At 28.4% G+C, this 20,883-nt stretch overlaps 1 protein-coding gene across 1 annotated transcript; it reads left to right on the top strand.

Moving 5' to 3' along the window:
* The first annotated feature begins 4,519 nt into the window (after nt 1-4,519).
* Nucleotides 4,520-6,100, top strand: LOC117908368 (organic cation/carnitine transporter 2-like). The gene has a single exon (XM_034821952.1). It carries the CDS (start codon nt 4,520-4,522, stop codon nt 6,098-6,100), a length of 1,581 nt encoding a protein of 526 aa, XP_034677843.1.
* Nucleotides 6,101-20,883: the final 14,783 nt, after the last annotated feature.

Raw genomic sequence — 20,883 nt, forward strand, 5'->3', positions numbered from 1 at the left:
TCATTAAAAAATATTTTTTTTCATCATTTTAATTATAGCCGCAGTTGACAAATGCGGCTTCATATTTGAACTAAAGCCGCAATTGACAACTGCGGCTTCATTTTTTAACTAAAGCCGCAGTTCAACTGCGGATTTAGTTAATTTTTTTTAATTTAAAATTTAATTAAAAATTATTAAATTACAATTTATAATTGAAATTTAAAAAAATACTAAAATAATAAATTATTTATATTTAAATTTAAAAATCTAGTATTACTTCAAACATAAATTGATAAATAAAAGATATTATAAATGAATATTTTATTTGTTAATAAATTAATAATCTTAAAATAATAAACTTATATAACACTTACATAATATATAAAATTGTATAATTTATTAATTTAAGATATTAATTTATTTCGTATTATGATAAATTTATCTTTATCGAAATAATAGTATACTTTTAAGTTGCAGTTGATAACTGAGATTTCAATTATAATTTTTTTTTTTACTTTCAAATTTAATTAAAAACTATTAAATTACAATTTAAAAAAATATACTTAAATAATAAATTATTTATATTTAAACTTCAAAATCTAGTATTACTTCAACAAACATAAATTGATAAATAGAAGATATTATAAATGAATATTTTATTTATTAATAAATTAATAATATTAAAATAATAAATTTATATAACATATAAATAATATATAAAATTGTATAATTTATTAATTTAAGATATTTAATTTGTTATTTTTTAAAATATTAATTTATTTGTATTATGATAAATTTATCTTTATCGAAATAATAGTATACTTTTAAGTCATAGTTGGTAAATGAGATTTGAATTATAATTTTTTTTTCAAATTTAATTAAAAACTATTAAATTATAATTTATTATTGAAATTAAAATATATACTTTAATAATAAATTATTTATATTTAAACTTAAGAATTTAGTATTAGTTCAATAAACATAAATTAATAAATAGAAGATATTATAAATGAATGTTTTATTTATTAATAAATTAATAATCTTAAAATAATAAACTTATAAATAATATATAAAATTTTATAATTTATTAATTTAAAATGTTTAATTTTTTGTTTTTTAAAATATTAATTTATTTGTATTATGACAAATTTATCTTTATCGAAATAATAGTATACTCTTAAGCTGTAGTTGTCATATATAGATTTTTTTACAAAATTAGTTAATGATATTAATTACAAAAAGTCTACTACAAAATGTAATTTTTAATAATTTAATTAAAGTCACAAAAAATATTCACTAAACATTAATATAGTGGAAAATAAAAAACATATATAATCTCACATAGAGCCTATGTGTAACTAGATTTTTAAATTTAAATATAAATAATTTATTATTTAAGTATATTTTTAAAATTTCAATAATAAATTGTAATTTAATAATTTTTAATTAAAATTTAAAATTTAAAAAAAATAACTAAAGCCGCAGTTGGCAACTACGACTTTAGTTCAAAAATGAAGTCGCAGCTGACAACTGCGACTTTAGTTCAAAAATGAAACCGCAGTTGGCAACTACGACTTCAATTAAAAAATGAAACCGCAATTGCCAACTGCGGTTTTAGTTCAAATATGAAGCCACATTTGTTAATTGCGGGTTTAACTAAAATGATAAATTTTTTTTTTTTAATGATATGACGCTTATGTGGCACCAAAGAGACCACTTTGAACATAAGTTTAAAAAAGTGGCTATATGTTACATTTTTTTTTAAAATGGGCCATTTTGACCCAAAACTCGAATTACTCCCCAAGGTATTCGAATTGGGCACTGCAGAATGTCAGATGATTAACGGGAGTGATGTAACGTACAGCATAGTTGTGGTACATCAGCAGTATTGCAGAATTCCCCCGGACACGCAAGCTGGACCTGGAATGCATCCTCGCTGGATAATGAATGAAGACGGTGACACTAGCCTCAAATACTAATCTGGTGCATGCGAGAGTCGATGGTCAACATAATTTTCTCAAAGTAGGATTTTTCACTAGAAATCTATCTTACAATCATATTTTGGCATTTGATCCATGGAGTTATCTTCGAAGCTATATACAGCTTGTAGTTGGCCATGACCTTACTTTGATTTTTGAGTAAGAATGACAGGTGAAGTTACATTTGGTAAAACTTAATACTTATTATTTGATTTTAAGTTAATTATTTTTAAATTATTAATTTAAAATTTATTATTGTAAATATTAAGATTATTTGATAAAGTTAACTTAAAATTTATTCTAAATTATTGTATTGATATATTTGTTTTTATTAATTTTAACTAATATTTATTTCATTGATTTTAATTCATATTTATTTTCATTAATCTTAAATAAATTAAATTTATTTATAGAATATCTATATCTATATCTATAGTATTAATGTAGATAAATAAAATAATCATAAAATTTTTAGTATAAAAAATGAGTTATAGATTTAAAATTATAATTTTAAAATATACTGTTGTGTGGGCAAATAAATTAAAAAGGATTTGATATTAAAAATAAATAAATTAATTATTTTGACTTAATACTTAAATTAAGTTATAATATATATTAAATTATTTTATTAAATATGTTTAATTTACTTCATGAGTGAAATTAAACTATCAAGTCATATTAAATCATTAAGTTGATTTGCCAAATACCTCTTGTTGCGTTAACTCAATTTTATGGGCATGGTGACAAAAAAAGGCAATAGGAATAAAGTTATAAAAATTCCAAATTTTCATGATTAAAGTAAGTATATTACTATAAAATTTCATGTTTTCCTTTATTTTCTTTTCATATGTGTGATTTGATTAACATGTGACGGATACTTCTAGTGATAAGATTACCATATAGACCGTAAGACTTGGTTCGATCATACTTTAAATAAGCCAAAACATTTTTTTATTTATTTATCCAATAAGCTAAAAAAGAAAAATGAAAAAAATCTAATGAAAATTAAGACCTTCTAGTGATGATCAGGTTCTATCTTTATATTAATGATCTCGAGTTAAAAAAAAAACTTTTAATATGAAAATTAGAAAAATGTTTCTTTCTTTTTTTTAAAAAAAAAAATAAATTCTATTTTGACATATCAAAGTAATTATTTCATATCTATGAAAATATTATATTCTCTTTGGAAATTATGATATTAGGTTTTGACTTTAAGTTTATATTCTCATAATTATTAAAAGAATCACTATAACAATTATATATATAAATCTATCTCTTGATTCTTTAGCTACTACTCGACGTATTTTATTCATTAATTAATATTGATTCCATTCCTTGAGCATGCATAATTAATCCACCTCAACTTATTGCCTTGGACGTTAGTGTGCGGTGTAGGGTATTTGGTTTGAAAATTTGTTCATACTTTCAATTCAATCCATCATCATTCACTTGAAGAGTAGTATCAAAACCCATGATGAACTATTTTGAAATTGCAAGGATATATAATAGCTTCCTTGCCGTAATCGAAGACTTCAGAGCTGATGCAAGCTGGGATCACGTGATGTGCGAATTTCAGTATTACATACAACGTATTTGGACGATATGGTAGCCAAATTAATCACGGTAGAAAACAAATGGCCGATTACATAAAAGTTAAAGTGGATCTATGCGTTTTGAAAATAGTTTTTTATTTAAAAAAAAACAAACAGGAAACACATTTGATCCTTAAAAAGCAGAAAATAAAGGACTATTTGGAAACAATTTTTGTTTTTTAGAATAAAAAATACAAAAAATACGTTTGACAACAAAAAACTGTTTTTTGTTTTCTATCCTTAAGAATAGAAAATAAAGTGTTTTCAGATAATATCCTTTAATTGTTTTTTATTATTTTTATATGTTTTTTGAGAGTTGTTTTAAGAAATAATTATATAAATATATAAAATAATTAAAAATAAAAGAGAAGATATAAAAATTATTTTTAAAACATATTTAAAAATATTAAAAACAATTTAAAAACATTTTAGGTTTTCAAAAAGATTTTTGTTTTACAAAAATTAGAGAACAATTTTTAAAAATTATTGTCAAAAACTATTTTTCATAATTGTTTTCGAAAATAGTTATCCAATATGTCCTAAATTATTTTCAAATAACATCTTTTATTTGTTTTTTTAGTTATTGTAAATTGTTTTAAAGAATAATTATATAAATATGAAATGTTAAAAAAAAGAGTATTACATATAGAAGTTAGTTTTAAAACATATTTAAAAATATAAAATACAGATTAAAAATATTTTAATTTTTCAAATAAGCTTTCGTTTTAGAAAATATTAGAAAATAATTTTTAAAATTACTCTCAAACATTGTTTTTGAGAACACTTTTTAAATAAAATAAGAATTTATTTGATTTTAATTTTAAGAAGTATTTTTAATATTTCTAACCATTGAAAAAAATTTGGATTCCAACTTCTCATACTGTTTTCCTTCTTAGTATATAAATACTCGTATGTTTTGGCTTTCCATCACCATCCAGAGAATTAACATCAAAACCCTAGATCAGCAGAATGGCCAATGCAACCCCCTTGCTCTCCCAATCTGATTTATCTCAGCCTCTTTCACTATCTAGTTCGATAGAGTCTGAAACGCCAAGCGTTGAGAAAGTGCTTCCTTCCCTCGATGAGTTCATCGAGCAAAGCATAGGAGGCTTTGCATGGGCACAGTTGCTGCATGCCATCCTTGTATCTTTGGCATGGTTGTTTGATGGGCAACAAACATTCATCTCCATCTTCACTGACGCGGAGCCAACATGGCACTGCAATCATCTCAGTACTGAGGATTGCAACTCAGGTTCCAACATTTGCCTATTGCCCAAGACCGCATGGGAGTGGGACAAGCCTGCATACACATTTTTCATATCAGAATGGTCGCTTGAATGTGTCAGTTCGATCATCAAAGGCCTGCCTGCTACCTCTTTCTTCATGGGGTGCTTGCTTGGTGGATTTCTTCTAGCTCCAGTGGCGGACTCATCATTTGGCCGGAAGAACATGCTATTCCTCTCATGTCTCACTATGTCTGTCGCGGCGCTTTTAACTGTCTTCTCTACCAACATTTGGATGTACTCAGCATTAAGATTTATCAGTGGTTTTGGGAGGGCATCAATTGGAGCTTCCGCCCTTGTGTTATCAACAGAAACAGTTGGAAAAGCTTGGCGTGGCCAAGTGGGGACCATCGGCTTCCTCTGTTGCACCCTAGGGTTTCTGTCATTACCAGCTATGGCTTATATGAATAGGAGCTCCTCATGGAGACTTCTCTACGTATGGACTTCCATTCCAGCAATTTTCTACTGTCTTTTAATCCGTTTCCTAGTCTGCGAGTCTCCAAGATGGCTTTTCATGCAAGGGCGGAAAGAAGAAGCATTAGCAACACTGGAAAAACTAGCACCCATGGAGAATAATACAAGTTTAAAGTCTTTAGACTTGTGTCTATCAGGGGCATTGCTCAAACAGGAAAAGATGAAGATGAATCTTCACTTATCAATCAAGATGTTGCTGGAGAAAAGATGGGCTTCTCGAAGATTACTTGCAGTTATGGTAATTGCATTTGGGATTGGAATTATGTACTATGGCATGCCATTGGGGGTCGGAAACTTAGCATACAATCTCTATTTGAGTGTTACGCTTAACGTCTTGGCTGAGATGCCCTCGTCATTGATCACCATGTTCTATATAGGTAAATGGAGCAGGAGAAGCTCAGTGCTGGCTTTGACCACCATCAGTGGGGTGTCTAGTATAATGTGTGTGGTGGTAGGCCATGGAATGAAGGAATTGCAGGTGGGGCTGGAGCTGATATCCTTCTTCTGCGCCTGCACCGTCTTCTCTGTGTTAATGATATACACACTTGAACTGTTCCCAACTTGTGTGAGGAGCTTGGCGGTAGCCATGGTGAGGCAAGCGCTCATGTCCAGCGGCACGGTCAGTACAATATTGATTGCTGCGGGGAAGACGAATGCGTTTTTGTCCTATGGAGTTTTTGGGTTGTTGATTTTGTGTTGTGGGTTGTTTGTGGTTTGTTTGCCGGAGACAAAGGGCTTGTCTCTTTGTGATACCATGGAAGAACAAGAGCACAAGGAGGCCAATGCATGCTGATAATGTTTTGTCTGATTTGCTTCTAAGATGGATTAATTCCAGGGAGAGGCATTATATTATAGAAAACAAATTGGTGGACATGTTTAAAATATGCACCAATTGCTGTCAAACATAGTACTTGTGATTTAAGATGCCACTATATTACTAGGGTGGCTGTCCTTTGCTCATCAATGTGCCATAATTTAAGTATGTTTTCTTTTTATTTTCCCATTTATGTAATCGCAATAAATAATGTTTAGATGGTATCCTTTGCAAATTCAATTGTAGTTTACATTTGGATCTATCATGGTAATAGCTCCTTGACTCAAGGGATAATTGCACTTCAATTAATGGAGACATGAATTCAAATCTAATTTAAAAAAAGAAAAGAAAAGAAAAGAAATTGAGATCATTGTAAGCTGTGAAAAAAAGAAGACGAAAATAAAGTAAAAGGACACTACAAAAAAAGAAAAGAAAAGAAATTGATATTTTTTTAAGAAATTTTATTTTTAAACTTTCAAAACAAATGTTGTGGGATTTTTTTTTTTTTTTTTACAAACATTGGGTAATTTTACAAAAAATAATTACAAAAAAAATATTTTAATACAATCTTATGTATTTAGATCTAAGAGTGACAAAATTTGATACAATTTATAAGCAAAACCACTGATTGAGTTGAAAATAATTGTATTAGGTTTAAATTTGTGTTGAATTTGGTAATCCATTTGATAAATAGTTATTTTTTAGTTTAACTTGTATAACAATAATTTGATCCAAATTAAACTATATTTAATAATTGTGTTGATTAACTTGATATATTATAATTATAACCTATTTAACCTATATTTGACTTATTTAAAATCTAATTTTGAATAAATAAGCCAATTTATTCATAAACATATTATGTTAAGAAATTAATCATATTGACTCAAATAAGACCTAAGTCAATATGATCATTAAATAGGACTTCATGATTAAATAAGTTGAGAAGTTAATCATATTAATTGAAGAAAGACATGATTTGATCTAATTATTATATAAAACTTGATGATTAAATGGATTACACATCGCATTATTCATTTAATAATTAGATGGTATTTAAGTTTATGCTTTTAATCTAATTATTATTTACAACAGGTTTTGGCATGATACAACCTGCCAACATGAATTACAATCCCTAATTAGACCCATCCTATTTTCCTAAAAGATAACAATGCTCTTCTTCAATCTCCAACGAGAACCACTCAAAATTCTAAAACCTAATTGCACCTTCAGTTTGATCTTCTTTTTCTCGACCTCATTTTCTTCCCTCCTACACTTTCCATCCTCTTTTGACTGCTATCTCTATAAATGGGAATTTGCATGTTATAGAACTATTTTAAGAACTGTTTCACCTTGGATGACCAGGTCAAGTAATCAAAAGTACTATATATTGTTTTTAGAGTTTGTAGTCAAAGTAACCTTTATTTTTAAAAAAAGAACCAAAGTAGTATATATCAAACTCCTCTTTTGAGTCCACAGCATGTTATCTTTGACTTTTCTTTCCATTCAACACACTTTTATTCAAAGGCCCTTGTTTTTTATCGAAACCCATCAACATACTTTTATCCCAAAGTCATTTTTATCTGAGACCCTAACTTCATTTTCTCTCCTCACTGTCTACGCTCCTACGTACCAGTGGCTCCCACCATCACTTTTAGTTCCCATCAGTAACTTCTTACAGTTAAGTTTTTGAATCAATTTAATTTTGGGTAAAATAATAACCAAATATTTGGGTAAGTGGGTTTGAGGACAAAAGTGGTTAATGAGTTGTTTTCCTCTTATTTTTCTCAGCTTTCTCACTAACCAAACAAAGACAAATGAAACATTAAAAACATAAAAAATAAACAAAGAATCAAATCGAAAGCAACAATTAACGTTTTATGGTTACTTTCCTTGCAATTATCAACCCCCTGTTTTATGCTCACTTTTCTTGCAATTTCCAATGTCCTGTTTATCCCCATTTCTATTTGAAATTTTAAAAAAATTAAATTTCATTTATTTTCAATCTATAAATGTTATTGCTAAGTATGAGACATATTTTTGTTTTTTTTCATTTAGCACACCCAGTATTTAATATTTATATTTTATTAATATTTATTTTAGATTTCTCATTTTGGCCAACTAGATAATTAAAAAATTAAATTAGTTAAATTACTATTTAAGAATGGATAATATATATGTACATAGATCCTACAAATCTTATAATATTTAATTGAAAGAAGAAAGAAATTACTATTTTAATTATTATTTTTGGACTTATTAAATTGTATAAAAGTTGGGAGAGTCAAGGATCTAAATGATAAAAATGGCCTTATTGGGTATATTTTAATTTATTTTGTTCAAATATTATAAATTGATTAAATTGGTAATAAGTCTTAAAAACGGACTTTGGAATGATATTGTATGAAAATGTAAAATATCTGCAAAAAAAATTCTAAAAAAACACTTAGTCCTCCCTTTTAAACAAATCAAAATTATATTTTAAAAATGTTATTATTAATGTTACTTTTAAATAAAACTTTCATTAATTACATGTAAAATCATTACCAAAATGTTATATTATTAAAAAAAATAAAAAATAAGAAATAACATTAAAAATAAATTTAATATATAGAAAATATTAGTTTTTACTTAAAATTTAACTTATTAAATTCTAAAATGTAAAAATTGAATCGAATTAGAAAATTTTAAAAATTAACAAGATATAAGCAAAAGTGAATTAATATGTCTATTCCACTTTCTCTTTTTTAATTATTTTAATGAAAAAAGAAATGGAAAAATATTAAAATATTTTTAGTCGTAACTATTAATTATCTGAATATGTACACTTTACATTTATTTTTGAAACTTATATAAAATCAATTTTTGAACAAATTTAAAAAAAATTTCCACTTAATATGGCTAGCTTAAACAACGACATTTTAATTTTTAATGGAAAAATAACAACATTTTATTCAATTTTAATGGTAATAAATAATAAAAAAAATATATTAATAAAAAACATTGAATTATTTGGATATTAATGTGTTATTTGTTATTTGATTATTCTTAATAACATACCCTATTATTGTTATTTGTTATTTCATTACAAATTGATGTTATTACTAATGTTTTCTATTATGTAATTTTGTGGTTAAAAATGAAATTGATTTGATTTTTTTGGCTTCTTTTACAGGTAAACTATGTCTAATTTATTGGTGGCAATAGTTTGTTTTTGTAATGTGAAAATGGTGAGAATACAAACTGATGTTGATTATGTTGGGGATAGAGTTGTGGTTGGAACTATTGATGTGCCTTGTGGGACAATATATAAACAATTGCTAGAAATGATATACTCAGTCACTGATATTAATAGAGAACATTTTCAATTAATTTTTAGTTGTAAGTATCCTATAAAAAGAGAGAATAAATTCCAACCTTGCTTAGTAAAAATTGATAGTGGTGTAGCTCGAATGTTAGAAATGCATAATAGATTTGAGATGGATGAAGTTGAGTTATTTGTTGAACAAGTACCGAATGACTAACAAATGAGTTCACCAATTGGTAATTGCACACCTTTGTTACTTGGTGAAAATGATGGTACTAGTAATGTTCAAAATCCATTTACTTTTGAGCATAGAGTGGAAGAGGATGAAGAAGATGAAGAAGAAAGACAATGTGATGATGACAATGTAGGAGCCAAGGATGTTCATAATGATGATAATTAGGATAAGGAATGTAGTTCATCTTTTTTAGATATTCATGAGAATTGAAAGAGAACAAATGAGATATGTGATGGTGGATGGGAAATGATCTAACTTGTCAAACAATCCAGATATAGAGGATTTAGATGACCCAATTGAATTATCTCCAATGCAATATCATCTAGCACCATCACCATAATTTGAAAATGTTGAGAACATTAGTCATGTTGTGTCAAGTGATTGGACCCCATGGGGAAACACTCTTACAGGATATCCAATTGGAGAGTTCACAATTGGCCAAATATTTAATTCCAAAAGAGATTTGCAATATGTTGTAAAGATGTACTCTATTAATTTGCACCAAGAGTATATTGTTTTGTCATCCACAAAGAAATTGTTGGTCCTAAGATGTAAGAAAGCTGAACAGTCTCAATGTCCTTGGAGACTTCGTGCTACGGTTGTTAAAGGGACATCTTTATTTGAAATAAAAAAATATAGTGGCCCATACACATGTGTCAATCTTTACATGAACCAAGACCATCATCAACTAGACTCAAACCTGATAGCTGCCCATATAGAAGGAATGATTAAGACACAATTCACACTTTCAGTGGCTGCCATTCAAGCAAGTGTTGTAGAAAGATTTGAGTACTAGATCTCATACACTAAGGCTTCGAAAGGTAAGTGTAAAACATTAACTAATTTGTTTGGTGATTTCTATAAATCATACCTAAACTATCACATTTTTTTGGTGCCTTAGAGCAACCAAATCCAGGATGTGTTGTAATTTCTAAAACATTCTCAGGTAATAAGCGAAATGAAGAGGTATTTCAACGAGTCTTTTAGGCATTTCATCCTTCCATAGAAGGCTTCAAGCATTGTCGTCTTGTGCTAACTATTGATGGTACACACTTGTATGGAAAGTATATGGGCACTGTAATGATTGTCATGGGGTATGACGAAAATAATCAATTGTTTTTTTTTTTTTTTTTGCATTAATTGAGGGTGAAAATGTTGATAGTTGGGGATGGTTTTTGGCAAGTATTAGAAATCAAGTAACTCAAAGGAGAGGTCTTTTTGTTATCTTTGATCGTCATCCGGGCATTGTGGCTATGTTTGCTGATGTTTATCTTGGTTGGTCTTAGCCAAATGCATATCATTGGATTTGTATGCGCCATCTTGCTAGCAACTTTATGACTCCCTTTAAGGACAAATGCTTGAAACAATTTTTATGTAGAGCCGCCTTAGAAACTAAGGTAAAAAAGTTCAACATGCATGTGAACATAATTAGGAGAATTAATCAAGATGCACTCAACTGGTTGGAGGTCATTTTATTTGAGAAATAAACACTATCACATGATGGAGGTCGGTGATATGACATAATGACTACGAACATGTCAAAAGTGTTCAATAGTGTGCTTAAAGGGGCATGAAGCTTTCCTATCATTGCATTTGTTCAATTGAGATTTTATCGAGTTAATAGTTACCTTGCTGTAAGAAGAGAACATGGTGCTAGTCGACTTACTTCAGGTGAAGAATACACTCCTTATGTTGATGCTAATATTAATGCAAATGTTGTTAAGGCAGATTCTCATGAGGTTGTTTTGTATGACCACTTCCAATGACTGTTTCATGTGAAGGCCAGTAAGGGTAGTAAAAAAACATCATCTGGTGGGCGAACATATCGTGTTAACCTACATGACCATGGATGCATATGTGGCAAAACACTCATATATGGATTCCCATGTAGTCATATTCTAGTGGCATGTCATTTTCATTCAATTGATTTTCGATCATTTGTTTAACATTATTATACTATGCAATCATACTTTAGCACTTGGGCACCATTGTTTGACCCTATACACAATGAGTACTAGTGGCCGCCATATGTTGGCCCAATTATTGTGCTTATAGATTCAACGAAACGTGTATCAGGTGGATGACCTAAATTTACTCGTTTGCATAATGAAATAGATGTTAGAAAAGGTAAAACCTCGATTACATGTGGTTTGTGCAAACAAAGTGGTCACAATTGTTGTTCTTGTCCAAATAAGAACATGGGTGTTGGGTCTTTGTGATGTGTCATTGATATTGTATTTTTCCTTTAACATAGACATAAGTTCATTAATGATTTAGTTGTGTTTAACTTTTCATTGGCCTTAGTTAGCTTTGGATGTTAACATTACGTTATTTGTATTTTGGACAATACCTATGTTATAAAAAAGACTTTGCTGTTAATTTCAAAATTGCAACATTTTGCACCAATGTGACTAATTTTATTTATTTATTTAAATTATAGGTATTATGGGAGCCATATACAACAAATTTAATTGCACATATTTCGGTTATATGTCAAGCTGACGAAGACATTTGATGAACTATGTCACCTCTAATTTGCTTTGATGTTATCAAGTGGCATAAATCAGAGTGAGTTTTATGCTAGTTTCGTATGCAACAAGGGATACCTCCACCTTGTTTGATAGATATAGAGCTACATTTAGTAGAAAGACGATGACGACATCAATATGATTGAGTGACATTCCATGCTCAATATATTTCTCTTTGGGCTACTCATTCTGAGTGTATTGCGACAACACCACTTGCTATTACTACCATGGATTTTTATGATCCATATATACAATGGTATCGACGTATCACACGATGCCTAATCGCACCTGTTTTGCATTGAGATCATATGAGGTTCCATTGTACAACTTTTGTCACTGAGTTATTGGTGAGACCATTTGAGATACAAAACCATTTTTTAATGAATGTTAAACTTAGATTATGTGCAAATGCCTCATGTTTCATTTTCTTATACAGATCACAATCGTATCGCAAATGGCTATTTCAAATGATTTGGAGGAAACTCACCGAATTGCTATTGATGTTTTACGTGCTATAAAAGAGGACCATTGCATACACTCAACACAAGAGTCATCCACATCTTTCGGGTCATCCATGAGACCACCATCATTGATTACACTTGTTACGGTACCATCCATTAGAGGTCGAGGGAGAGGTGGTCGTCGAGCTAGTTAGTGACATGTACCTCTAACATCTACTTTGGTAAAACCCTCACATCCACTAGTCACATCTATCCTTCCTCTATTTCAATCATGTATCATTAGAGTCGTCAGTCTCTCCCCCCAATGTGTCCATACCAACCCTTTCACCTCAACTTGAGACTACCATACCATCACCATTACCCTTGTTGAGCCATTTATATCATTAGACTTACCTTTCCTCCCTTATGTTACATCTATGCAGACTTTTTCACCTTTACTTCCACCTTCACCCTAGCCATCTATATCATTGGATGCACCCCCACCTGTTATAGAGTCTATTGCATCTTTATCTATAACAAAGTCCTTTGCACCTCAACCTTTTCTTGAGGGGACATCTCATGCTACACGATTACATGTATGGGTGACTAGAGGACATCAAGCTCCATGTGTATGTTGAGTTCTACTTTCATTAGTCTTATTTGACTCAACAACTCATGTAGATGGCATGTCACAGTCTATAGAAATGAAAAATTTTCAAATAACATAGATGGATACAACAAATATGGTCATCTACCGTAGATGTTCACAATGAAAAAAAAAAAAGATTCCATCATGTAGGACACATTGAGACCTTTTTTCATGTTTGTAGAACTATAATAGTTTGGTTCATACATTTAAGTTTATATAAAATGTCAATTCAAATTAGTGATGTTATGTCATTCACTTGTTACCTTGATAATTTATACAAATAAGACTCAAATGCATCCTAAGGTCTAAATGAAAGAAATTTTAACTAAACAAATTGTTACAACCATAACTTATTTTTCTTTCATATAATTAAAAAATTATACATTTTAACCAAGACATAAGTTCAAATCATACTTAATAAGGAATAACCTAAAATCGTAATCGTTGGAATTAATTGTCATATAAAATAATATGAAAAAATAATTTTCTTTAATTCATATGTGATAAAATTCATAAAACAAATAAATATTTTAATTACCATAAATATATAAAATTTTATGGGAATGCATGTGGGTGAAATTATTTTCTCAAAATTTCAAGGAAAATATGAACAAAAAAATAAAACAAAAAATATAATTTTAAAGCAGTCGTAAAGAAAAAAATTATTAAGGATAATTTGAAAAAATTGACAATGGAAAATTGTAAGAAATTTTCCCTTACTTCAAAATGAACTTTGGAATCTTAGGTACATTCTTAAGGAAATTTGGTACATCGTTAAGAAATTTTTGTACATCCATAATTTACACAAATTAAAAAGAAAAAGTAAAGTTCTAAAATCTCATATTTTTTTTAGTTGATGTATGGTTACACGAGTTCCCCTTAAAGATGTTTGTAAAACCACAGTCTGTGATTATGGTTTTCAAGATATTTTTAAAACCATAGTTACTAACTATGGTTTATAAATTTACCTTTTTTTTTTTTTTTTTTTTTTTTTTTTTTTAAGGATGTACTTATTTTTTTATAAAATTAATATAAAAGGTTAAATACAATTTTTTTATGAAAAATATATTTTCTTTTATATTTTATTTTAATTAAAAATTAAAAATTTTAAGCAAACAAAAAGTTAGATCCACAATTGATTTGAAAGCACTATTGAAATGCATGAATAAACCATATTTTTTTCCCATTTTACAATAAAATTATAAAGAAAAAAGTAAAGTTCTAAAATCTCTTTTTTTTTTTCTTTTAGTTGATATATGGTTGCATGAGTTCTCCTTAAAGATATTTGTAAAAATGTGGTTCTAAAGAAAATTGTAAAACTACAATCACTATAAGAAATTAGGCTTTTAGCTGCAAATAAAGTTGCAACTAATATCTTAAAAGTTTTCACTAAATGATTTAGTGACAATATTTTGGTTGCCAAAATGTTGTCGTTATAAGTGCTGTCACTCAATGTTATAATCGCCACTTTAAAATTTTGCCACTAATTATTACTATTTTAGCTATAGGATTTTTTTGTAGGTAAATGTATATTTTTAATGACAATACTTGTTGCCACTAGTTCAAATTATAATTGCCACAAAAAATACAAAGTCATTACAAAATGATAAAATTTAGTGATAGTTATTTAATGCCACTAATATAAGTTTTTAGCTGTGATAATATATTATCATTAAAGTTTTGTTTTTAGTGGCAAGTTTATGTTGCAACTAAAATAAATGTTTTAGTGACAATTGTTTACTACCACTACATATATATATTATACTTTTTACTACAATTTTACGTTGTTGTTAAAGATGTATTTTTAGCCTTAATTATTAATAATTAGTAAATATGTCCTTTTGTTATTATAAGATGCTGACATCAATAATATGCTATATATATATATATATATATATATATATATATATATATATATATATATATATATATATATATATAAATAGTATTAGTGGCAATTCAACATTGTCCCTAAAAGTCTAAAATAAATAATTTTAAATTATTAAATTTGCTTTTTGCATTTCATATCCATGCTTTTCCAAAATCTGCTTATATGTAAATGATAATATAAAATATTCAATAGTAACATCAATTTGATAAATCACCAAAATATATTGTTTAAACTTAAATAGAATTAAATCAAATGTGAGTTGATTACAATAATAATAAAAAAATCCTAAAAAAAATACAAATAAAACATAGAGTATTAACCAACGACCTTTGTTGATGCATCATTTCAAATTTCTCTAACCTGCAACAAAAACAAATAAAGAATAAAGAAATCTTACAACAACAACAATATTTCTTAAATAAATTTATAATTAACTTATAATTTAAAAGAGATCTTACATTATTAGAATGGAATGATATATCAATGCCCAAACTCTTTGAATTATTATAAAATGATTGCAAGTTGAGATTGAATGACAACTTGAACTTGATCATTCATGCTTGTTTGTTGCGATGCTACCTTAGACTCTAACTACTCTAGTCGTGAACCTATCTCACTTATAACTTTTCTATCCTCTTCAACTTTCCTTTTGAGTTCCTCATTTTCTTGTTCTAGCTTCTTATTGATCTGTTTCTGAAGTAAAGATGTCATAGGCTTTGGCCCAGCCCCATGACCATGTATATATCCTGAACACTTTGGTCCTAATACAAGCTCAAACCTTTGATCCTTAGTTATGCCTTCCTCAGTTGGTTGTGACTCTAAGCTTCGAAGCTTTTCCTACATTAAAAAACCAATTTACAAATGATTGTTATGATTAAATAAAAATAATACATAATATATCAAAATGAATAAAGATGAGCATAATAATTTACATAGACTTCCTATGATCTCAAATCAACCCAACTATTTTTCTTCTTGCTAAATTGAGTAGTAAACCACAAGTTAGTTTGAGAAGGCAAGTCCCCAGTCTTAAGATCACACTACCATTACACAAATGAATACATAAAGATATATCTTTATGGAAACAAATAGATTCAAAATGTTGGAAATTCTCACATTATCATAACTTATTCGAGCAAATGCCTTTGTCCCATTGACATGTCCAATTTTTTGTTTTACCATATTCTCCTTGTTTATCTTGTTCATTTTCTACATTAAGAAAACTACATATTAGAAGCAACAAACACAAAAATGGTACACTAGAAATGCATTATAAAAGCTAGTACCTTAAATTCTTTTGATCCAAAATACCTAACGAGCATAGCCTAAGTATCTTCATTCACACTCGATGGAGGATTTTTTAATCTCATTTCATCATTGCCATACTTACAATAATAATCCTTGTGCAATCCATGCCTATAGTCCCTATATCGACGGTTCAATTGCGGGTATATAACTTCTTGGATATGAGTCTCCTCTTCTAGAGTAAACTTTTGCTACAAAATATTATAAGATTAAATACATATATACAAAGTCTAACATTAAGTATATGTAGAATATTTCAAGTTGGCATACAAATTTGTTAAAGTACATTAGTTACCTTTGTAGCAATCCATATATATATATATATTTATCATCATCTAGAATCGCCCTCCATTTAAGAAATATAAGTGAAGCCATCTGTCTAACAATAATTCCCAACTCAGTGATTAATGTTTGTGCATTATTGCCAACAGCTCGCATCAAATGTGATGGAATTTCTATCCTTAGCTTTTCCCCTGCACTTCTCTGTTTTGAAAGTCCAACACCCTTGGTCTTTCCTCGCCATTTCTTCTTGGGTGTGCATTGAGCTAATCAAGAAAATAATATACTATTTAATTCAATTATAAAATAATTTTTATATCACATAGCAAAAAATAATTGTATAATATAAAAAAAAATTATAATTTACATACCTGTATTTTTAATGATATTATGATTTGGAGCAGATACCTCAAATTCTAATGGGTCTGAGAGTCTTATCTCAGTTGAAGGTTGGCTTCTTGCTCGACTTTTGTTAACCATATTTATGCTATATCCTACAACACTTTACATTAAACTTAATAATTGAATATAAATATATGACTTTAATAACACCTTCACATGCACAAGATTTGAAAGTATACAAAAACTATATCTAAAAAAATTGAGAGTAATGAATATAAATTTTTATTGATATAAATTTTAAAAGAAAAATAATATGAGCATATCATAATAATTACATTAAGTCATCACCATCACTATTAACATCAATGTTCATTTCATCTTACTCGGAGTCAAAATCAATGGAAGTACATTCCTCTTCACTTTGATCATTACTAAAAGTGTTCAAATCATCATTTACCACTTCATCATGAACTAAATGACTTGCATCAATAGAAAATGGAGGAATATAATCCCTATGCCATAAGAAAATGTCATCACCATCAATACATTTTTATGTCAAAAAATTATTGAAATTGATTTTTTTTTTTTTTTTTGTCTCATATCATATACAACCACAAAAGTGTGTTCAAAATTTAAATATTAAACACAAATAGACCTTTATAATAATAAAAATATTTATAAAAAAAATTAAAGGATTTGAACTCTTACATAAAGATTTGAATTAAATTATGATATTCTATTGAAATACGTATTTAGTGAAAATTTATACTGTCTCACTACATCTTTATTGTTTTGACTCGAAGATGTTTGTATTTACTATTAAATTTGGATTACTAAAAAATATGGCAAAAAATATTTTTGGTGGTGACATAATTGGCCCTAAAAATAAAAGTACTTATGAATATATTTTTTATCACAACGTGTGTTAGATGACATCACATAATTGTCACTAAAAAATCTGTTAAAATATGTTTTTAAGTGATAAGATATAAGTTATGACACAAAGATTGTCATTGAAAATATAATATTAGCAACCATAAATTAGAGTTGTCACTAAATACTTTTTTCTTAATTTTAATTTTTTAGTCACAAAAAGTTAATTAAGAATTTTAAGTTGCATTACGAGGGTTGCCACTAAATATTGATTTTGCATTACCTTTAATAGTGACATGATTTAAAAGTGAATATAATATATTGTGGCAACATTATAATATTGTTACAAAAGGTTACTATTTAGTGGCATCTAATAATTTGTGGTAAAAGAAATCCCAAAGTCTATTTTTAGTGGTACACCATACATGACGATAACATTATTGCCACTAATATCGAAATGATGAATGGATTTAGCAACAATAAATTAATAGTTGTCCCTAAATCCCTTTCCAGAGATTTAGTGACAACATTTTGCTACGATTTTTTTATTGTTGCTAAAACTAGAGTATTAATGACATGGCTAAAAAACTTGTCACTAAATGTTAATTTTCTTGTAGTGAGTATGTGGTTCTAAAATTTTTTGTAAAACCACAATTATTAAATATGGTTTTATGATTATTATGATAAATAATATTTTAAAAATAATATAAAATCATAATACCATTGAAATGAGGGGATTAAAAATATTTTTGAAACCATAATTATTAATTGTGGTTTTAAGGAAAATTGTAAAACCATAATATGTAACTAGAAAAGAATAGAACTCGTATAAATACTTACGTAGATACAAAATATTATTTTTACAAATATTTTTAGATGAGTATTATTCTTACCATTTTATTTTTTTTCTACAATTGGATTATTTTTTACTTAGACTCTTGTTTTTTTTTTTTTTTTTTTAAGTAGGCAATGATTACATTAGTGAAGATAGATGCCATGCTTATCCAATTGTTGTTGTCACTTACAGGTGTATGTTAAATGCATTCAAAGAATCATGTAGTCCAAATTTCAATTTAATTGTTATCATCTTTGATTTGGACACAATGGCCTTTAAAAGTAAAAAGGTGAAAGGATATTTCAATTTTTAAAAATTATAAAAATTTTCAACTTCTTGCAAGTGTTCTCAACACGAGATATTTGTGTTGCTTGCTTTTTTCATGAGTCTTGATTTGAAACGAATCATAATAGCTTTTCCAAAAGTTAGAGCATATGTTATAAAACAAGGAATATATATTTTTAGATAAATTTCATATTTAACGGGTGATAATGATGCAAGTTGCAGCCATGGTAGTGAAGGGGCTCAATATACATAAAAAAGAGCCCTAAGAGTTGTGAAGCACCAGAGATAATAAATGAAGGTTATGAAGAAATAAAGAGTGAAAAAAAAAAAATGGTTGGAGGTTATTACTTGAAATTCAACATGGGAATTGGAGTAATTAAGATATGACAATAGCACATATTTTCATTTTAAGGTGAATTTTGAAGCACATTTCAAGATTAATTTTGGGCAAACTATACATGGTTTCAAAGATCCGGAAGTTAGGAGTCTAGCCATTGAATCGTGCATAAGTCAAAGTTAAAATGAAGTTATAGTCATTCAAATTCAATTAGGTAAAGTAGAAGGAGAATTTCAAATTTTGAAATAGTGAATTCAAAATGTAACTTATGAATTTGGAATCCAATTTGAAATATCCCATTCGAAGTTGAAATAGGGTACGTATTTAAAGCACCAACTCTAACAGCCCTTTCTCCTTCGACAGTCCTCTTTGAAATCCCATTTTTATAGCCCTAGACTCCAACCATCCAACACCTTCAAATTAAAGTAAAACAAAATTTTCTCCCTAGTTAAATTCTGAAATCCCTTTTTTCTTCTCTTGTTTTCCCTTCTCCTCTTTCCATCTCTCCAGTGCATCAAAATCGTAAATAGATGGATTTGTTTCTATGCAAATCCATTATCAATGGTTGTTAATTTTTCTTTTAAATTCCTTTAATTTGATTTTTAATCTCTTGTATAACAAATCATTTGATAGGAGTTTCTGTGCTACCATTTCAGTAGCAGATCATTGCATGTTCATGTGGTGACCACTCTTCACAAAATCGCCATTGTCGCTCCTCTAGTACTTCCTTTTTCATTAATTTACATGGGCTAAATTTCTCTAATTTAATTTGTTGTTTCTCTAATTAAAATTTCTCTGACAAGGGGTGGCAATTTGAATTCTAAGGTTGCTTTGTCTTTACTATTTTAGTTTGGAAAGCCTGCTCATTTTGTTGTCGCATATGCTTTGGGTTATATTTTCTTCTCGGCTTTGTAATAATTCCTCCGCAACTTCATGGTGGGAGCATCCACCAGAAGATTATTTATGGACTCGTCCGTGATGTTTTTTCCTTGTTTCTATTCATTCCTCCCTATAGGTAAATTCTACTTAATTCCTTGGAATTCTAGAGAGCGCAATCATGGTAGATTAGAAATCTGTTGTTTGTGAGAACAAGAGGAGCTAGATTCCTAGGAGGTCCCACAGCACGAAGCCACAATCTGATTAGGAATACATTTCTTGTCTTCACAGGTCAATACAAGACTCAGCAATTCATTGGTTCCGGACAATCTTAAGGTCTGATTACAGGCTAGACATTCATTTAATTTGATCCCTTGAAACATGACACCAACAATGAGAGGAATGACTCGTTTTGTACCCACACTAACAGATTATGACATACACTATTGCGCATACGAGCTTCGAGAAATGACTCGTTTTTTCTATGAATCTATTTTTATGATTAGGATTGCATGATGGGATCCAACGTGTCCTGTACAGCTACTGTACAAGTAACATATTCTTTTCCTGTAAGAGAGCA

This window comes from Vitis riparia, chromosome 19 (assembly GCF_004353265.1).
Source record: "Vitis riparia cultivar Riparia Gloire de Montpellier isolate 1030 chromosome 19, EGFV_Vit.rip_1.0, whole genome shotgun sequence".
NCBI lineage: Eukaryota > Viridiplantae > Streptophyta > Magnoliopsida > Vitales > Vitaceae > Vitis > Vitis riparia.

Excerpts from the sequence above, each read along its gene's own strand:
- LOC117908368 (XM_034821952.1), top strand. The coding sequence starts at position 4,520 with ATGGCCAATGCAACCCCCTTGCTCTCCCAATCTGATTTATCTCAGCCT.